Source organism: Procambarus clarkii, chromosome 10 (assembly GCF_040958095.1).
Source record: "Procambarus clarkii isolate CNS0578487 chromosome 10, FALCON_Pclarkii_2.0, whole genome shotgun sequence".
NCBI classification, from domain to species: domain Eukaryota; kingdom Metazoa; phylum Arthropoda; class Malacostraca; order Decapoda; family Cambaridae; genus Procambarus; species Procambarus clarkii.
Genome location: NC_091159.1, coordinates 16,956,100 through 16,975,632, shown reverse-complemented (window position 1 = coordinate 16,975,632; position 19,533 = coordinate 16,956,100). Strand labels below are relative to the sequence as shown.

Below are 19,533 nucleotides of genomic sequence, written 5' to 3'. Positions count from 1 at the left end.
CTATACAGATGCGGCACAAGAAACGGCAACAGGTATTCCAGGGCTCAGAAAATGGTTACCTTACATTTTCTCTGTTTACATAGTTGAGATTGCATGATCAAATAAATGGCAGAAAATCTGAAGCAAAATGAATCATTAAATAGCATTCATCTAAGATTTGTAGAAAACAGGGCCACAAATTCAACCTAAACTATGGAATCTGTAGATCTATAAAAACCCAGGGTTGAATGTAATGAAATGCCATTTTCTGGGTGAGCCCCAGAGGCTCCCTGAAGCTATCCAAACTGATACAGTGCTGTATTAGTTAGGGTTATCAGTCACAGAGTCCTTTAACTTACTGGGGACCACGAGCCAGAACCAGGTCCCTTCCCCAGAGAGGCGCAGGGGACTATGAGCACTTAACATTTAGAGCATGTCATACTTACCATCTACCAGGAAAGGACCCAGAAAGGTAAGCAAATCAAAACAGATCACTGTCTGGTTACATTATACAAGCTACATCATCAAAAGAGCAAAATATCTCCCTCCCCAAAAGACCAGCGTTGAATGTAATGTAACGCCATTTTCTGGGTGAGACCCGGAGGCTCCCCGGAGCTTTACCAGGCTGATATGCTAGTGTCAGACTTTGGCATCAGTCATGTGTTTGGAGTTCTAGGGCCTATCGAGGACCACGGCCAGAACCTGGCCCCCTCAGAGAGGCAAGGGGAGCAATGGCCTATAGAAACCCCCGTGTGGTTGGAAGCATTCTATGTCTGCCATCGACCGGGTCAAACATCCAGAAAGGTAAGCATTCCAAAACAAACCCCTACTCTGGTTAAAATTGCTACCTAAAGCCGAACTAGTGGATAGAACTCCTCAACAGAAAACAAGCAAACTAGTATGACGTCACACGTCACCGCGCCGCTGTCTGCGCAGCTCCCCCCTCCCCGAGAGGGGGAAGGGGGAGCCCCAGACCTCCCACGCCGGCTATCCACCCATCAGTTCTGAGGCTGGATGTCAAAACACGCAAAAACTGCCGACCGGAGGGAGGGAGGGTTGCCGGGGAGCCTCCGGGTCTCACCCAGAAAATGGCGTTTCATTACATTCAACGCTGGTTTTCTGGGGGGAGCCCGTCGGCTCCCCAGAGCTAACTACCCACAGAGGAAGGTCAAAGGGACGGAACCGGGAGGCGGACACCACGCACCCCCCACGGAAGCGAGACAACCAGCAGCAAAATGCCAACCCAAGGCGCCACAGCCCCGAAAAGTCCCTGAAACAACACGAGAACGAGCAGCAAGGCCCCCCGTACGAACACCAAAGATCCACGCCCGAATGACCGCAAGGACACGTCGCTCAGACGGCAGCGAGAGCAGCGAAGCCACGAACGCCACGGGCATGAGGGAAGAACACAGGCAACTGAGCCGCAAGAACACGGCTGACAACCCGGGACACCATCACCCGCGAACCGGGAAGAACAGAACCGAATCGACGCAAAATGCGCCCCGGACACAGATGCTGTGGCACGCAAACAACAGCGGAGGGCCGCCACTGAACACAAAACACGACACACCCCCGGCCCGACCAACCAAGCACCAACAAAACATGGACCCTCCAGAACGCAGCAGCCCCACCCCGCGCCAAAAAAGATGGAGACTGCTGCCACCGAACAACCAAAATGCTAAAACCGAAGGAGCAAGAAAACTCAGCGACCCTACCCCCAGAGGCAAACGCCAAAAGGAAAAAGAGCCGACGAAAAAACAAACCGGAACCGAAGGGGCCCTACCAACTGACGAGAAGACAGAGCATGCTGACTAGAGACCAGGACGGTGCAAGCGGTGCACAAACAGGTCGGAGGTGAAACGACACACGAGACAGCTTACTAATGGTGCAAAAACAACACCAAGACTGAAAGCAAGCCGAAGCGGCTCCGCCAGCCCCGTATGAAAAAGGTACCCAACCGGGCCACAAGTAGCCCAACAGGGCCACCAAATCACCAAGCTAACCTACATACGTAAATACATAGATACACAGATTTACGTATGCCCTACATAAAGTGTTCGATGTGTCTTTTACATAGTGTCATTAATGTACATTTACAAAGGTGAAATGTAATTCTGATCAGCTTCCATATATACTTTATACACATACATTTACACATACATTTACACATACATATACACACACACATACATACATATTTCTGTGGTGCCCATATCTTAAGAAGCACATCAACAAACTGGAAAAGGTGCAAAGACATGCTACTAAGTGGCTCCCAGAACTGAAGGGTAAGAGCTACGAGGAGAGGTTAAAGGCATTAAATATGCCAAAACTAGAAGACAGAAGAAAAAGAGGTGATATGATCACTACATACAAAATAGTAACAGGAATTGATAAAATCGATAGGGAAGATTTCCTGAGACCTCAAACTTTAAGAACAAGAGGGTCATAGATATAAACTAGCTAAACACAGATGCCGAAGAAATATAAGAAAATTCACTTTCGCAAACAGAGTATTAGACGGTTGGAACAAGTTAGGGGAGAAGGTGGTGGAGGCCAAGGCCGTCAGTAGTTTCAAAGCGTTATATGACAAAGAGTGCTGGGAAGACGGGACACCACGAGCGTAGCTCTCATCCTGTAACTACACTTAGGTAATTACACTTAGGTAATTACAGGGCCACAAGTAGCCCAAAATGGCGACCCGGACGAGGAGCCAACAGACGTTCCAATAATGCGGGAAGTAGCGAAAACCTTCCCGAACCCTCGAGAACACAGAAGTCAACAGTAGTCCCGAAGGCACACAAAGGCGCAGGCGCACCCGAGACCAGAAGTCACGTAGAACCCAAGACCGGGGAAACATGACAAAGACACCGTCCTAAATATGGGAGGGGGGGAAGCATCCACCCACAGGACGGAACCAACTGACTCAAAGGCCAAGGAACCGAGCCCGGGGAGGGGCTGACGCCCAACAGCACGTACGGCGAGTGGGGAGAAAAGACCCCACTCCGCATAACCACAAGTCCCGCCTAGAGGGGGAGAAAGAACCCCCACGGGGTCCTACGGGGCCAAGGGCCTCCCCATGTCAGCCCCCAGGAACCGACACGACAGGCCCTGGGGGCCGAGCTGTCCCCCCAAAGCCCCGGCCGTACCAGAAAACCGGGGCAGCCGCAAAAACACTAAGGAAGGGAGCCCACTGGCAGACTCTTACAACACGGCTGGAGGAACAGGCTCAATGCCCCCGTCACTACCCCGGAAGGGGAATACCCCGAGACTGCCCGAATCTCAACACCAACAAACCCCGCCCCGATCCTACAGACAGCAAGGAACCACCGGATGCAGGCAGGAAGGGGGATCCAGGGGAAAGACAAGGGGGCGTGGAAGGAACCGAAGTAACCAACACCCCAAGTCCCAACACGAACCAAAACGGGGCAGCCCCGGGGCTCCCGGGGAGTAAACCACGAGAGCATTGCCACCACCAAGGCTCAAAGTGCAATGCCCCTGCTGCCCGCACCTGCTTAGTCAGCACAACTGGGTAACCGAGCCACAACGAGCAACAAAACTCGCAGGACTCCGGGTCGAAGGTGTCACCGACCCCACAGGCAGCAGACGGAGGCAAAACAGAGTCACCCAGAGACAAAGGGTGAGAGCAACCCTCAAACTCACTGGAAGCGAGGGGGGACTCTGGGGTCACATCCATCGGACCCACGCGCCCCCAGGGGTTTCCCAGGGGTTTCCCAGGGTCCCGAGCATTTACTATAAGAGGACTCGCACTCAGGTAATCCCCGGCAGGGTACTGCTAACCGGTGCCCAAAGCTACCAAACAACTTTCTAAGAGCTGAACCCCCAGGACGTGTACACTCACGGGGACCTAGCAGGAGGTACCACCAGAAAATACTCAGAACACAAGGGACAAGGGGCAAGAATGAAGGCAGACCCCCCCACCTGGTAGATAACAAAAATAAAAAGAAAACCCCACAAGAGGACAGCGTACCCAAGCGGAACAGAGCCGGCCGCCATGATTGGTAAAGACAAGCTGCACAGTACTCTGCGCCCCACCAGTGCAAAACTGCCCCTTACCCTAAGGCGAACAAGGGAGACAGAACACCCGAGCACACAAAGAGCGGCCGAAAACCAAGCAGTAAACGGCCTAGCAGGAGCAGGACCCAAGGAACTTGTGGAAGGTGGCCCCAAGCCCCAAGGGCAGTACTTACAGGGCACCTAGGGAATGGAACCCTAGGCGCATGCAGCCCGAGTACTGAAGACACACTCCTGGCTCACGAACCACCAAGAAGACAGACACCACACTCTAGGTACAGTGCTGAAACAACTAGTGGAGCCGGAACACATAACCAGTGCCTATAGCATCAGCCGAAGAACTGATGGGTGGATAGCTGGCGTGGGAGGTCTGGGGCTCCCCTCCCAGGGAAGGGGGAGCTGCGCAGACAGCGGCGCAGTGACGTGTGACTTCATACTAGTTTGCTTGTTTTCTGTTGGGGAGTTCTATCCACTAGTTCGGCTTTAGGTAGCAATTTTAACCAGAATAGGGATTTGTTTTGGAATGCTTACCTTTCTGGATGCTTGACCCGGTTGATGGCAGGCATAGAATGCTTCCAACCACACAGGGGTTTCTATAGGCCATTGCTCCCCTTGCCTCTCTGAGGGGGGGCCAGGTTCCGGCCGTGGTCCCCGGTAGGCCCTAGAACTCCATACACATGACTGATGCCAAAGTCTGACATTATCATATCAGCCTGGTAAAGCTCCGGGGAGCCGACAGGGCTCCCCCCAGAAAACCCAGTGTTGAATGTAATGAGACGCCATTTTCTGGGTGAGACCCGGAGACTCCCCAGAACTATCCTGGCTGATATGCCAGGATAGCATATCAGGATATATGTCAGACCTTGGCTTCAATCAGGTGTATGGAGTTCTGTGGACCTACCGGGGACCACGAACAAGAACGTGGCCCCCCCCTCAGAGAGGCATGGGGGAGCAATTGCCTACAGAAACCCCTGTGTGGTTGGAAGCATTCTATGTCTGCCATCGACCGAGTCAAGCACCCAGGAAGGTAAGCATCCCAAAACAAACCCCTATTCTGGTGAAAATTGCTACAAAAAGCCGAACAAGTGGATAGAACTTCCCAAAAAGAAACGAGCAAGCAAGCATGACGTCACACATCGCCGCGCTGCTATCTGCGCACCTTTCCCCTCCACAGGAGGGGAAGGGGGAGCCCCAAACCCAAGTGCCGGCCATCCACCCTTTAGCTCTGAGACTAGACATCAAAACACGCAAAAAACCACTGACCAGGGGAAGGGAGGGATGCCGAGGAGCCTCCGGGTCTCACCCAGAAAATGGCGTTTCATTACATTCAACGCTGGTTTTTTTTTGAGGGGGGGATCCCCGTCAGCTCTCTGGAGCTAACTACCCACAGAGGAAAAGTAGAGGGACTTACCCGGGAGGCGGTCGCTGCTCACTCCTCAACGCGAAGTTGAGACAACTGGCTGCAACCGCCAACCCAAAGCGACACAGGTCCGACTAGGCCCAGGAATGTTCACGAGGTAGCATGTAGCCAAGACCCTGTTCGACCTCCAAAAACCCCGCACCCGAATACCAGTCTAAGACATGTTGCCAAAAATGGCAGCAAGGGCAGCGAACTTACGAACATCATGGGCACAGGGATAGACCGCAGGCAGTCTGGCTTTAATAACCCTGCAGACGACCTGAGAGACCTGCACTCGCGAACAGGGAAGGAGGGAAACCGGATCGACCTAAAGCGCGTCCCCGGAAACAGAAGCCGTTGTGCGCAAATAACGGCGAAGGGCCGCAACCCTACACAAAGGAAGTCCGGTTGCCCTCCAGTATTTTCCATGTACAATATATATTATTTGATACCTCTCTCAACTCCTTTCTACAGAGTACATTTTGAGAGCAGTGAGAGAATCCCAATAGTTTAAGTGCTTTGTCATGTCTATGCTTCCTGTATATGTTCTCTGAATTCCCTCTATTTCAGCAATCATTCCTGCTCTGAAGTGAGTATCAAGCAGCACTCCAGACAGGACAGTACAAGTGATTTGAATAGTATGACCATTGTGATTGGATCCCTGGAGTTGAAGGGTCTCATAATTCATCCTATCATGATGTCCAAACAACACATCAGAAAATGAAGAAACAATGACTTTTTGGTTCATTCTGGAACAAAGTTTGATAATAATTGAGACGGATCGAAACATTGTTGTTTATTCATTTTCTGATGTGTGGTTTGGACATCTTATCTTGAGCCATGTTATTGTGACTTGTCGTCTCCATGCTATTGTTTTTCTAGTTTTCAGTTGTTTTCTATACAACTGTTAGTCCACTACCTCTCCATCGAGAACAGGAGCACAGCGAGACCTCTGGAAATTCAACTGATTTCCTGAAAGAACAGTAATAAAGGTGCACAAAGTTTCCTTCCAACTGAGCACCTGTGAGTGACAAAACAGATATCCTCTTCCTAGTGAGAATATGAAATTGTCAATTAGCTAGAAGGCATCAGGATCTTTGCTGTAACTACGAAACAGACGAAAATCTGAACTCCAAGAGTGTCAGATCAAGTTGAGAAGCATAGCCCTAATTCCGTAAGAAAATGCAGGAAAACAAGTGGATAGCAAGTTTCGAAAAGAAGATTCATCAACGTCCACAGAGAGAATGATGATCGAAACTCTCGGCAGAAAGGAGTAGTCAATCTTAAGCAGACAAGGAGTCACAATAACGTGGCTGAAATGTTGACCAAACCACACACTAGAAAGTGAAGGGACGACGACGTTTCGGTCCGTCCTGTACCATTCTCAAGTCGACAATCAATCTTAAACTTGTGAAGAATACAGCAGTCCTATCGCATTGTAAAACACTTCCCCCAATCTGGAGACCAGAGTCAAAGAAGGAATAAAGGTGAACAGGTCCTGATCACATTCCAATCATCTTAGGCAGAATATCTTCCTAGACTGGGGAAGAGGATGAACTCTCTGCATCACCTTGTAGGGAAAACCCAACAAATCACAGGTCTGTGCGAAGGAAAGGATCAGACCCCAAAGGTACACTATTTTCATGGCAGGGAAGAAGGAAAGGATCCTCCCACCCAGAAGAGTGAAGAACCACAAGCACCTGCAAAGTTTGGTGGAGTGATGTAATGGATGATTAACTGGAGTGTAGGGATGTTGGTTCTCTCTGGTGGTGCTCGATATTGTGTGTGTAGGGTGCGGTGAATAAACAGGTGTCAGTTTTCAATACCTTTGGCCAACTTGTTCTATTTTCTACTGGCTGATGTATTCCCATCTGATGAAAGTTAGTGGTAAAGCAATAATGATGATAGTTACTATAATTTCATGAAATGTATGAAAATTCTAAAAAATCAAACAATAAACATATGTATTTTCCTGGTTATATATATTGACATGTAATGCTAATACAACAGTACTGTACCATATCACATAATAGATATAAACAAGCTGACAAAATGTAAATTCCTTTGAAACTATTTCCTATAACAACAGTACATGCTTTATTAGACCATTAAACATGTTAGCTTTGTGGATTTTCCTTTTGCATTATAGATACAATATATACAAGAATAGTATATTGTACACTCTGTTTACCTGATTTTTCCAATTTGATATCTCATTATGCATTAGGAATCAGTATGAACCATCACCAAGAAGTACTGTATGGTGTGTTGCATACCAGTGTTCAAATATTCAGGTCTTACACTATAAAGTGGCAAGTGCTTTATACTTACTGCCTCCTGGCCACCATTTAGTAGCCGAGATGCAAGGTGTATGAAGGATAAACTCCTGAGTATCGGGACTGTAGGTGGCTGTTGTCTCTAACCCTCTCAGGAAGGTTCCATGGCCCATCTCAGTCTGGAAAATTACATTGTGTGACCAGATAAAATATATTCTAGTGAGACTGGTCAACTGCCACAGCAGGTACATAGTTACCTTATCAACACAAAGTTCCCTACATGTTTTCAAGGTTACATACATTAAATTAGAGTAATGCAACTAGATACTCCACAAAGTAGTTTTAAGTCCCGCCTTCTTCAAAGTAGTAATAAATGCCCCAATAAAATCAATCCCATCAAATTCCTACAGCATTACAATTAACTATGCGGCATGTCACCCACTCTTTGCACCTTTATTAGGAAAGTCAAATTCTGGCTCATGATCCCTGGTAGGATAGAGCTTTACTGTTGATATGACCTAGTAGATGGAAGCCATCTCAGTGAAATAGCTTCACAGAGCACAAGGAGGCTCCCCCAGAAAAGGCAAAATGAAGCTCAGAATTATATTTGACAATTACTCAATTACTGCCAAAATTCTTAATGTGTAAGAAAAACTATACATTCAAACATTCAGGAGTGAATATTTTAAATCAGTCTAATAATAAGACTAAAGCTCAACTCAGTAAATCATCTCACATATCAGGAAAAGTTGAGGGCCACAGGGCTAACAACCCTGCAATCCAGGTATAACAGGGCAGATCTCATTGAAACTTTTAAAATACTGAACAGTTTGAAGATGTTGATCCAGAAAATTTCTTCAGAAGGTCAGATGTAACACAAACAAGGGGCAATGGTTTCAACCTCAACAAACCACATTGTAGGACTGAGAACAGGAGATGCTTTTTCACCCACAGGGTTATAGACCCACAGAACTGCCTACCTGCCAAAGCCGTAAATGCCAAAACTCTGTTAACTTTTAAAGTACATTTGGAAAAGATCATCTAGGCAAATGGAGGGAGCTTCGACAAGCCTCCGGCTTCCTGTCCTCATTCGAGGTCACTAGTGTTAGTGGCTCTCAGGTAAATTCGGGTATGGCAATGAAAATAACAATGTGTAATACAATTATTTAAACACAAATGCAACTGAAATTCTGGATGGCTTTTCGTATTAAATGTTTGGGCTGTACCAATTGTACAGAGTAATAATAACTGCAGCACTTTCCACTCCTCAGGCAGATAACATCTTCCAACATCACGATACCAACATATTCTGCCAAGAAACTAATCACAGTACAGGTAGATGAATGGATAGAACCATCAGTGTGTATATTGTTTGTGTTTTTTTGTCTTAATTTCAGTTTGTAGATTGTGTATGTGTTTAAGGATATTTAATCTAGTAGATTATCATCTAATGCAAACTAAATATGTACTCTGATTAGTTAAAAAATCCTCAGTTCTTTAACCCTTAGGCAGAGGTTATCGTCATACATTGATTTGTGAAGTCAGTCAGTGGTTATCATCATATGACAATTTAAACAATTATGGTCTGGGTTTTACATATATGATGCAAATAAGGTTTGTAATAGGTCTATGTAGATGTAAGGAAGTTTTCCTGAACCCTTTGAAAAAATCCTGCTATCATTTCATGGTTACATAACTTGATGAATGCATTACTGGTTGTAATGGAGTACCAGGTAAACTAATCATCAATTGAAACATTATCATGTGTTATGTTAATTGTGTGATTTATCAAGTTATTCAACACATACTTTTGTAAATAAAGAGAACCAAGTGATAAACAATCAATAAAACATCCTAGGATAACAGAGGAAGGATCAGCAGTGTTGGGCACCAGGTGTTGACAGGCGCCAGACACAGCGCCATGCACCTCTTGAGATTTATCGAAGGCCACAACACACCCTTCAAAAGTATTTATTATTTCACCCAGAGAAATTTTAAATATTCACTTATTTTTGGCTTTCTTACATTTGACATACAAATCGATAATACTATAATGAACAATTATTTTGGGGAATTTTTATATTTGTTTTCACATAAGCAGGTATTACCATTTCTCCATAGCAGCTGTCCAAGGGTTAAACAATTAAAAGTGATGTAGTGCTTCTGTTTTTGTACAAATAATTTATCAAAATCAAGCTAATCTCACCTGAGCATATGTGCCGATAATTCTCCCACTTGTGGCAAGAGGTACCCACTTCTTCTTCTGCTCAGGTGTTCCTTGTCCCTTGATGCCTGGGATAAACATACCCCAGTGAAGCATCAGAGGGTTACCATCCTTCAGTATTCTCCTAATGACATAATTGTCCATGATGCTGCTGTTAAGAAAGTGTCTAAATAAGATTCTGTTTATATATTTAGTTAGCAAGTGCACCTCAATGTGCAATTTTTCACAGAAACTTTTAGTACTTTAATAACATACTCCCAAGTGTTACACATTTAATAATTTGGTTTAAGAATTATCTAAGTTGCTTTTAGACAATGAAGCTGATGCACTAGAAATAAATAATCAATTTGAAAATACTGACACACCAATGGTAGAACTGACTACCATTAGTATACACGAAACATTTTGTTTTACCTTGCATTTTTTCCTTCTTTTGAAGCTTTCATGATGGTGTAGCATGATTTCCGTAATTCATTACTGACACGCTCTTCATGACTCAAATATTCTGGAGGAATTTTATCTACATACTCAGGATCTTCAAGGAACTGCTTCTCTAGAAAAAAAAAGTTGGATGTAATGAAACACAATCTTCTGAGCGAGCCCTGGAGGCTTTCTGGAGCTTATCATGCTAATGTACGTTATATTAGACCAGAAAATTAGCTATGGAGTTCAGACCTACCAAGGACCATGAGCCAGAACCTGGGCCCTGGAAAACCCATCTGTGGTTGGGGTTTTTCCTTATCTGCCATTGACCGGGGTTAGGCACACAGAAAGGTAGGCATAACAAAACAAACCCCATATGGTAAAAACTAACAACAAAAACAGAACAGAGCGGTAGAACTCCCTTCAATCCCTAGGAAACAAGCAAACGTAACACACTACTGCTGCGACGCTCATCTGCGCAGCCCTCCCCTCGCCCGACCCGACCCCCAGAGGACAATGCCAACAAAAAATCTTGGAAAAACAGTTTTGAATTTAAAGGGCCACCACAAACCGAGGAGAGGAAAGATAAGAGAGCACCTTGTCCAAGGACCAGGACGGCTCAGGCACAGCCTGAGCAGGCCGGAGGTAAAACAAAGCACGAAACAGCGTACAGAATGGGGCGAATGTGACGTCCACCCCGAACACAAGCTGGAGCGGCTCCGCCAGTGCCGCACGATACAAGGCGACAGTAAGAAGCATCAAATGATGGTCCTGAAAAAGCCAAGAAAGGACAAGACAACCCGATCCAAAATTGAAGACAACCTACGAAGAGCAAGAAAATGGCGAAAAAAGTGCCAGGAACATCATACAGTTGCCGAGACAAAGCCCACAGGTGGAACACCATCAACGAAACCATCTGAATACCATAGAAATGGTGATACACCTGCGTCAAGAAGACCAGACACAAAGAGCAGAGGAGAAGGCCAAACCAGCCACATACTGGACTGGTCCGACCTGCCGAAAGAGGCGGACCTGCTGGAAACGTCCAGGGCTCGAACACTAAACAAGCAGTGCCTGAAAACAAGGCTGGGCCGGCCACCAAAGGGCCACGAGGACTACTCTCCCTGGGAAGGACTCCAACCGAGCCAGAACCCGAAGCAACAGCTGGACTGGGGGGGGGGGGGGGTAAGAGGTACAGGTACCTCCACCTCGACCAGTCCTGCCGAAAGGCATCCACTGCGAATGCCTCGCAGACGGGGAAGGGCGCCCCACATAAAATGAGAGATGCCGAGACAACGCCGACGTGAAGATGTCCATGTCTGGGAGTCCGTACATCTGGCAGGGCCAACGAAACGAGACAGCGTCGACCGTCTATTCCGTGAACAGGGGAACGAACCGAGACAGGCCATCCATTAGGACCTTGGACACTCGCCGGACATGAACCGCATGGAGAGCCAAACCACGAGAATCCAACAGATGAGCTACTCGAAGGGACCAACCCCAAAGAGACAAGAACCAAAGAGAACCCCCGTGGTTCCGGCAATGAACCACTGGAGAACAGTCCGAATGGAGCCGGATGGTAGAGCCCCGAGTGACCTGAACCCTCTGAAGCGCAAACCAGACTGCTGTGAACTCCCGATCCATGCTGTGAGCACAACGGAAGCAGGGACCCCACCATCCCTGGCCGGCCTGGTGAGCACTGGCCACAAAGCCCCAGCCGAGAGGCGACCCATCCGTGAAAACATCGAGCGAGGCACAGAACCCCCAGAAGCCCCAAAGAGGAAGCTGGCAATGCAGCAACTAACACAAGGCCCCCGGAGTACAAAACCCAAAAATCGTGAGAGAGGCAGAAGGGGGCATCCCTGAAGAAACCAAAACAGATGCCGAGGCCAAACCCGACCCAGCGGGTAGACCAGCACGGCGAAGTTCAAACTCCCTCATAACTGCTCAAGCAACCACCGAGTGATCCGGGACTCTCTCAGAAATAGCCAAAGCCGTTTTTCTGGAGGGAGAGACAAAGAAATGGCCCGAGAGTCCCAAACAAGACCCAGCCAGGTTCGAACCCGGGACAGAACCAGATGGAATGTCCTCCAATTCACCAGAAACCCTTGGAAAGAACCACACCCCTGGTGAGCAGACAAGCAGACCGACTGGGAGCCCACACCAGCCAGTCGTCGAGGTAGGCCAGAAAACCGAATCCCGAACAGACCCAGACAGGTCACCAAAATCCGGTAAAGATGAGTAAATACGTGAGGTGCCAATACAAACTATGGAAAGCAACGAAAGCGGCAAGCCTGAAGCCTCACCACTAACTGTGCCAGTCCAGGAACCCTGGAGAGGAATATGCCAAGAAGTGACCCGGAGGTCCAGGGACACCATACAGGCACCCGGCCCCAACAGAAGCCGAACTGGAGACAACAGTCAGCCGAAGAGGCAAAGAATCCAGGGTGCAGACTGAACAAGTCCAGAAGAACCTCAGATTTGCAAAGTCCCATGTCGGCAACCCCGGAAGGATGAGGTGGATCGACAACGTCCAAACGCACCCACATCATGATGTCATGACGAAGCGCAGGGGAAGAATTCCACCCTGCCAGCCCTGAACCCCCAAAAGGGGGAAGGAGCCGCCCGACACCACCAGTGGCTGGAAGGCAACCAAAAAATGCCCACGAACTGCGGGACCAAGCGTGAACCAACAGAGCAAGTCTCCCCCCCCCCCCAGCGCCCCGTCAACAGCGAAGGAGTCGGATCCCTGTCCGAAAGAAAATGTATATATATACTGTATAAAAGGATATATATACTTTTCAGTCGCATATAGTCCTGGGGACCATTCAGGCTTGTTCGCATTTGTGTTCCTCACGTGTGCCCCAAAGAATGAGGTGATTTGGTAAAATGCTATGCCCAAGATTACCATCCGAGTTGCCGGCGGGGAAGTGGTTCAAATAGCTTCGGCTATCACGTCCTTCTGTCCGGCCGTGATGGTCAAGCGGATTAAGGCGCCGTGTAGTTACCAGTTGCGTTGCTCCTGGAAGTATGGGTTCGAGTCACTTCTGGGGTGTGAGTTTTCAGTCGCATATAGTCCTGGGGACCATTCAGGCTTGTTCGCATACTGTATATATACAGTATATATATATATATACTCCAGGAGTATATATATATATACTCTATAGAGCCTCCGGGACTCACCCACAAAATGGCATTTCATTACATTCAACACTGATGAACCTTGCAGTTGTTTGTAAAGCATTTGCTTACTTTCTGGATGTTTTCTCAGTAGGGTGGTGGGCATTCATTTGCTTCTTGCACCTCTGTCTCTGATCCCCAGTAGTCCAAATAGAACTGCTGTGACTGATGTGACCCATTATAAAGAGTAATTTCAGTAAGATGTGTTATATAAGGGTCTGCTGTACCTGTCTGCTTGTAAAACTAGAATATACCTCTTAGTTTGAAGAACTTTGATTGACTGTACATCTGTTAATTTATAAATCACTGCAAATTACCATTATTTATCTCAATCATTATGCCAGCTTTAATATTTCATTCAACCTAATTAATTTATAGCTGCTCACTGTACTAATATGAATGAATACAATGAATGCTTATGCACCAAAATATATTGTACTTTCTTGCAAATGAATAAATGATGTACATAAATAATACAAGTATAAATTGGCTGGGTTTTCTTAGTGCTATCATAAAGAATTCATTTATTTGCTAGAATGGCAAATGGCTCCCACCACTATGTCAGAAACCAAGTTCCAGTAGAGATAAATAAAATTATGAATTGTACCAAATGATCGTCGACTGGCAGTTTTCTCCACCCCTCCATCAATAATGTTAGTAAGCTCTTCTATGTTAAAGTTGCAGTTGGCTCGCTCTTTTCTAAGTTCTGCAACACATTCCAGCTCTCTTGATGGCTTCATCATGCTTTTTATGTTTTCTTACAATCCTGAAAGATAAATAATTATGTAAACATACAATATCTTCAAGAAGTTATATTTGCTGATAAATAGTCCAATATAAACTGGCTCTTTAATAAAGAAATGATAAATTGTACAATATTTCTATCATATGCAGCTCACTAACGGCCGGTGTGGATCCCTTGCATGTGACATCACACAGTCATTGGTGTATGTCAGCACTTCAAGTGGTCAAGCACTGTTGGGTTCACAAGCAGTTTACAGTTAGTTCTGATTAAGAAGTTGAAGTGATAGCTCAAGTACTGAACACAACAAGAACTTTTGTTAGCATTAGCAGGGGAGCCGGCTCACCGGAGGAAGCAGCCCACCACAGCAGTTCTTGAACGATGAAAAACTGCTGACCAGAGAGAAGAAGAGTGAAAGGATGCCTCCAGAGCTCACCCAGAAAATGTAGTTTCATTACATTCAAAGTTGGGTTTCTGTTGGTATTCCACAGGATGAGTATGGGTGTACAATTATGTACTCATACAATTGTGCACCTCATACTCACCCACAGGGTGAGTATGGGGTGCACAATAAACTACCACCCACAGGGTGAGTATGGGGTGAACAATAAACTACCACCCACAGGGTGAGTATGGGGTGAACAATAAACTACCACCCACAGGGTTAGTATGGGGTGCACAATAAACTACCACCCACAGGGTGAGTATGGGGTGCACAATAAACTACCACCCACAGGGTAAGTATGGGGTGCACAATAAACTACCACCCACAGGGTGAGTATGGGGTGCACAATAAGCTACCACCCACAGGGTTAGTATGGGGTGCACAATAAACTGCCACCCACAGGGTGAGTATGGGGTGCACAATAAACTACCACCCACGGGGTTAGTATGGGGTGCACAATAAACTACCACCCACAGGGTGAGTATGGGGTGCACAATAAACTACCACCCACAGGGTGAGTATGGGGTGCACAATAAACTACCACCCACAGGGTAAGTATGGGGTGCACAATAAACTACCACCCACAGGGTGAGTATGGGGTGCACAATAAGCTACCACCCACAGGGTTAGTATGGGGTGCACAATAAACTACCACCCACAGGGTTAGTATGGGGTGCACAATAAACTACCACCCACAGGGTTAGTATGGGGTGCACAATAAACTACCACCCACAGGGTTAGTATGGGGTGCACAATAAACTACCACCCACAGGGTTAGTATGGGGTGCACAATAAGCTACCACCCACAGGGTTAGTATGGGGTGCACAATAGCTACCACCCACATGGTTAGTATGGGGTGCACAATAAGCTACCACCCACAGGGTTAGTATGGGGTGCACAATAAGCTACCACCCACAGGGTTAGTATGGGGTGCACAATAGCTACCACCCACATGGTTAGTATGGGGTGCACAATAAGCTACCACCCACAGGGTTAGTATGGGGTGCACAATAAACTGCCACCCACAGGGTGAGTATGGGGTGCACAATAAACTACCACCCACAGGGTGAGTATGGGGTGCACAATAGCTACCACCCACATGGTTAGTATGGGGTGCACAATAAGCTACCACCCACAGGGTTAGTATGGGGTGCACAATAAACTGCCACCCACAGGGTGAGTATGGGGTGCACAATAAACTACCACCCACAGGGTGAGTATGGGGTGCACAATAAACTACCACCAACAGGGTGAGTAAGGGGTGCACAATAAACTACCACCCACAGGGTGAGTATGGGGTGCACAATAAACTACCACCCATGGGGTGAGTATGGGGTGCACAATAAGCTACCACCCATGGGGTGAGTATGGGGTGTACAATAAACTACCACCCATGGGGTGAGTATGGAGTGCACAATAAGCTACCACCCATGGGGTGCACAATAAACTACCACCCACAGGATGAGTATGGGGTGCACAATAAACTACCACCCATGGGGTGAGTATGGGGTGTACAATAAACTACCACCCATGGGGTGAGTATGGGGTGCACAATAAACTACCACCCATGGGGTGAGTATGGGGTGCACAATAAGCTACCACCCACAGGGTTAGTATGGGGTGCACAATAAACTACCACCAACAGGGTGAGTATGGGGTGCACAATAAGCTACCACCCATGGGGTGAGTATGGGGTGCACAATAAACTACCACCCATAAGGTGAGTATGAGGTGCACAATAAACTACCACCCACAGGATGAGTATGGGGTGCACAATAAACTACCACCCATAGGGTGAGTATGGGGTGCACAATAAACTACAATAATCAAAACAAATCTTACTGATCAGTTACATCAAGAAACACTTGACTGGAGAAAGAAAACGGAGAAAGGAACTACCATCCAATCTTGAGGGAACTCAACTAACCACGAATAAGCGACAAAGAGAAAATTAGAACTTGATTTTACCTGAATCTTTCTGAGAGTCACCATACCAGGAAGCGTTGAGGACCTCAGGGATAATTTGGAGAACAAGTGATCCAAATGAAACAATTTGGAGGATGTTCATCCGGACAATTTCTTCAAACGGTTAATTAAAAAAAATAATTCATTGTGTCGGGGGACAGAAAGCTAGAGTATTCACACACGCTAGGCTTTTATCGAGGTGTCCCCTCCCCCCCCCCCCCCCCCACCAAGGTCGAATGACTGACCCCCGCCCAGGATGCGACGAATTGACTAGCTTCCGAGTACCTACTTATTGCTAAGTGAATGGAAATGTGCCCAACCATTTATGTTCCGCCCGGGATTAGAACACGGAATTCTCGATTGTGCGTCGAGGACAAACCCGACTGTATTATCGGGACACTATATAACACAAACATGAAACGACGGTAATTTCAAGGTCAACAAGCCACAATGCAAGTCTGAAAACGGGGGATGTTTTTCTTCGCCTACATGTTAATAAAACCATTGAATCGCCTACCAGCCTTAGCCGTAAATACCAATTCTGTTAAATTTTAAAATCCATCTGGAAAAAAATCATCAGGGAAAATGAGAAGCCCTTTGACAAGCCGCCGACTTCCTCTCCTCGTCGAGGCCACTAGAGGCCATCAGGTAAATTCAGCTTTGTTTACTGCTGCCCCTACCTGTTGGGCAACGTTCAGTGAGTGGTGGATTTTGACTTATGAAGGTCCTTTTTCTTCATCAATCTGTTGCAAGGTAATGTTATCAATTGGGTAGTTGTGACGTGGGTTGTTAAGCCCCACATGCAAGGTTTTGTCGATATTAAATAGCATTTGCCAGTCTTCTGACCACTTGTGGAGTTTATGTAGATATTTATGTAAGGTTTCAATATAATTTTAATTTCCCAATTTATCATAAATCTTTATGTCATCAGCAAATATGATGATGTGGTTTGTAATATTCTCATCTATGTCTCATTGACGTATATGACAAAAAGGGTTGGTCCCAAAATAGACCCTTGTGGTACCCCACTGACCACATTTCTCTAGTCATATTCATTCCCATTTAGCACGACCCTCTGTTTCCCTTGTTCTTACCATTGTTTATCCATTCTAGTATTCTACAGTTTATTCCTTGTGTCTGTAAGCTCCTTGTTAGTACACACAGAAATCACAATAGCGTGATATATCAAATGAACAAATCCACAAGGGCCGTGATGAGGGTTCGAACCTACTCACGGGATGTTCCCAGATGCACCTCAGTCAACTGTGCCACGACATGGACCATGTCGTGGATATGACCCTTGTGGATATGCTCCTTGTTAGTCTTTCATGTGGTACTTTATCAAAGGCTTTAGCAAAATCCTTGTATTGTACATCTACCGGAAGTCCTTTGTCAGAGTAAATATGAGCAGGTTTGTAAGGCAGGATCTATTTTTAACAAACCCATGTTGCGTCAATTTTACAAGATTGTTCAAAAACCAGTCTTAAAAATAACATCGCTTTTGGCCGTTTGCCAGTATGGCCGAAAGTGGACGAAATTTGAAAATGAAAAAAAATGAAAATAAATTTTGTTTTTTTTTCAACAACAGTAAGTTAAGGTCCTCTGGTAGGTTAGGTGGGCAGGAAATTCTTATAAAGTTTCAAAAGTTATGAAAAACGTTAATTGAAAGTTTCCTCTCCTAACCTTACCGAGTAAGCCGGACGACTCAAACAGAAAACGAGACAGTACGTCACTTTTGTGAGTCTATTTCATTTCAAATTACGTCCACTTATGGCTATAGCGCGCATACGAGCGATAAGTGACGTTATTTTTAAGAGGACGGGTTGACCATCGATTCCATCCCTTGAGATTCTCTCCGTGAGCTTACAGATGTGTTATGTAAAGCTGATCGGAAGGTAGTTTTCTGCTGAGATCTTTCTACCTTTTTTGAAAATAGGAGTGACATTTTCATATTTCCAATCCAGGGATCAATCCCTTGGTCCAGAATTTTTTTAAAAGAGTTTCAGTGGTAGGCATAGTTAGTCTACCAGGTCCAAAGTTAAGACTTTGGATTGAGTTCCATCCACACCTGGGGCTTATAAGTATTTTAGTTTGTCAATGCTCTTCCTGACTACGTCCCACGTTATGGGTATATATTTCTTAATTTGTTATCTTCACCTCCTACAAACATTTGTGTGGGTATTGGGATGTCGTCTAATCTTTCTAGTGTGAACACTGACGTAACACTCATAATGGCACGCAACACAACTCGCAATGGCAGTCAATATCGCATTTCACAATCGTTCTCAACACCCCGTCTCAGTGTTACTCAACACCATATATCACAGTGACTTTCAATACCCCATCTCAATGGCACTCAATACCCCATATAATAGTGGCACTATCATATATCACAGTGGCACTCAATGCCTCATCATCTCATAATGGCACTCAATACCATATATCAGTGGCACCCAATACCCCACCTCATAATATCACTGACAAACAGTTTCTTACAATGGTTTTCTGACACGGTCTTCTGGCAGTGGTTCTCCTGCCGCAACTGTCCTGGTGCGAAAGAATGTATGCGAGGACCCATGAGCTCTTGTGTCACGGTGATTCAGCCGAGATAACCTTCCTCTCGACCCAAGATACAGCACGTGCATTTATCTCCTGACTGCATTCTTATCTTCGTTATATAACCTTGAAAGGGTTTAAGACAACAGTTTGATATTTGGTTTATTCAGTGTTTTGTATTATTGTGGAAGAGATCTTGACAAAAGTAACTCATAAACCCTATTCCTATGCCAAACTCTCACATATTTAGGCAAGTGCCTCTTTAACTTCTTGCAAATCCCTAAACATGCTAAACATAAATTCACTCCATA

General features: G+C 46.1%; 1 protein-coding gene across 3 annotated transcripts in view; it reads right to left on the bottom strand.

The window, feature by feature from the left end:
* Nucleotides 1-19,265, bottom strand: part of LOC123746864 (peroxisomal acyl-coenzyme A oxidase 1-like) — an 85,104-nt gene extending 65,839 nt beyond the window's left edge. The window contains exons 1-5 of one of the 3 annotated variants that reach the window (XM_069321664.1): nt 19,163-19,265; nt 14,121-14,279; nt 10,325-10,463; nt 9,893-10,058; nt 7,742-7,865 (exon numbers count right to left, since the gene is read on the bottom strand). In XM_069321664.1, the coding sequence (XP_069177765.1) occupies nt 7,742-7,865; nt 9,893-10,058; nt 10,325-10,463; nt 14,121-14,256 (565 nt within the window). In that variant the 5' untranslated portion in view covers nt 14,257-14,279; nt 19,163-19,265. Of the gene's footprint in view, nt 1-7,741; nt 7,866-9,892; nt 10,062-10,324; nt 10,464-14,120; nt 14,280-16,455; nt 16,543-19,162 lie in introns of those variants that run through there. The other 2 variants (XM_069321662.1, XM_069321663.1) reach the window with 2 other exon arrangements.
* Between the last annotated feature and the right edge of the window lie 268 nt (nt 19,266-19,533).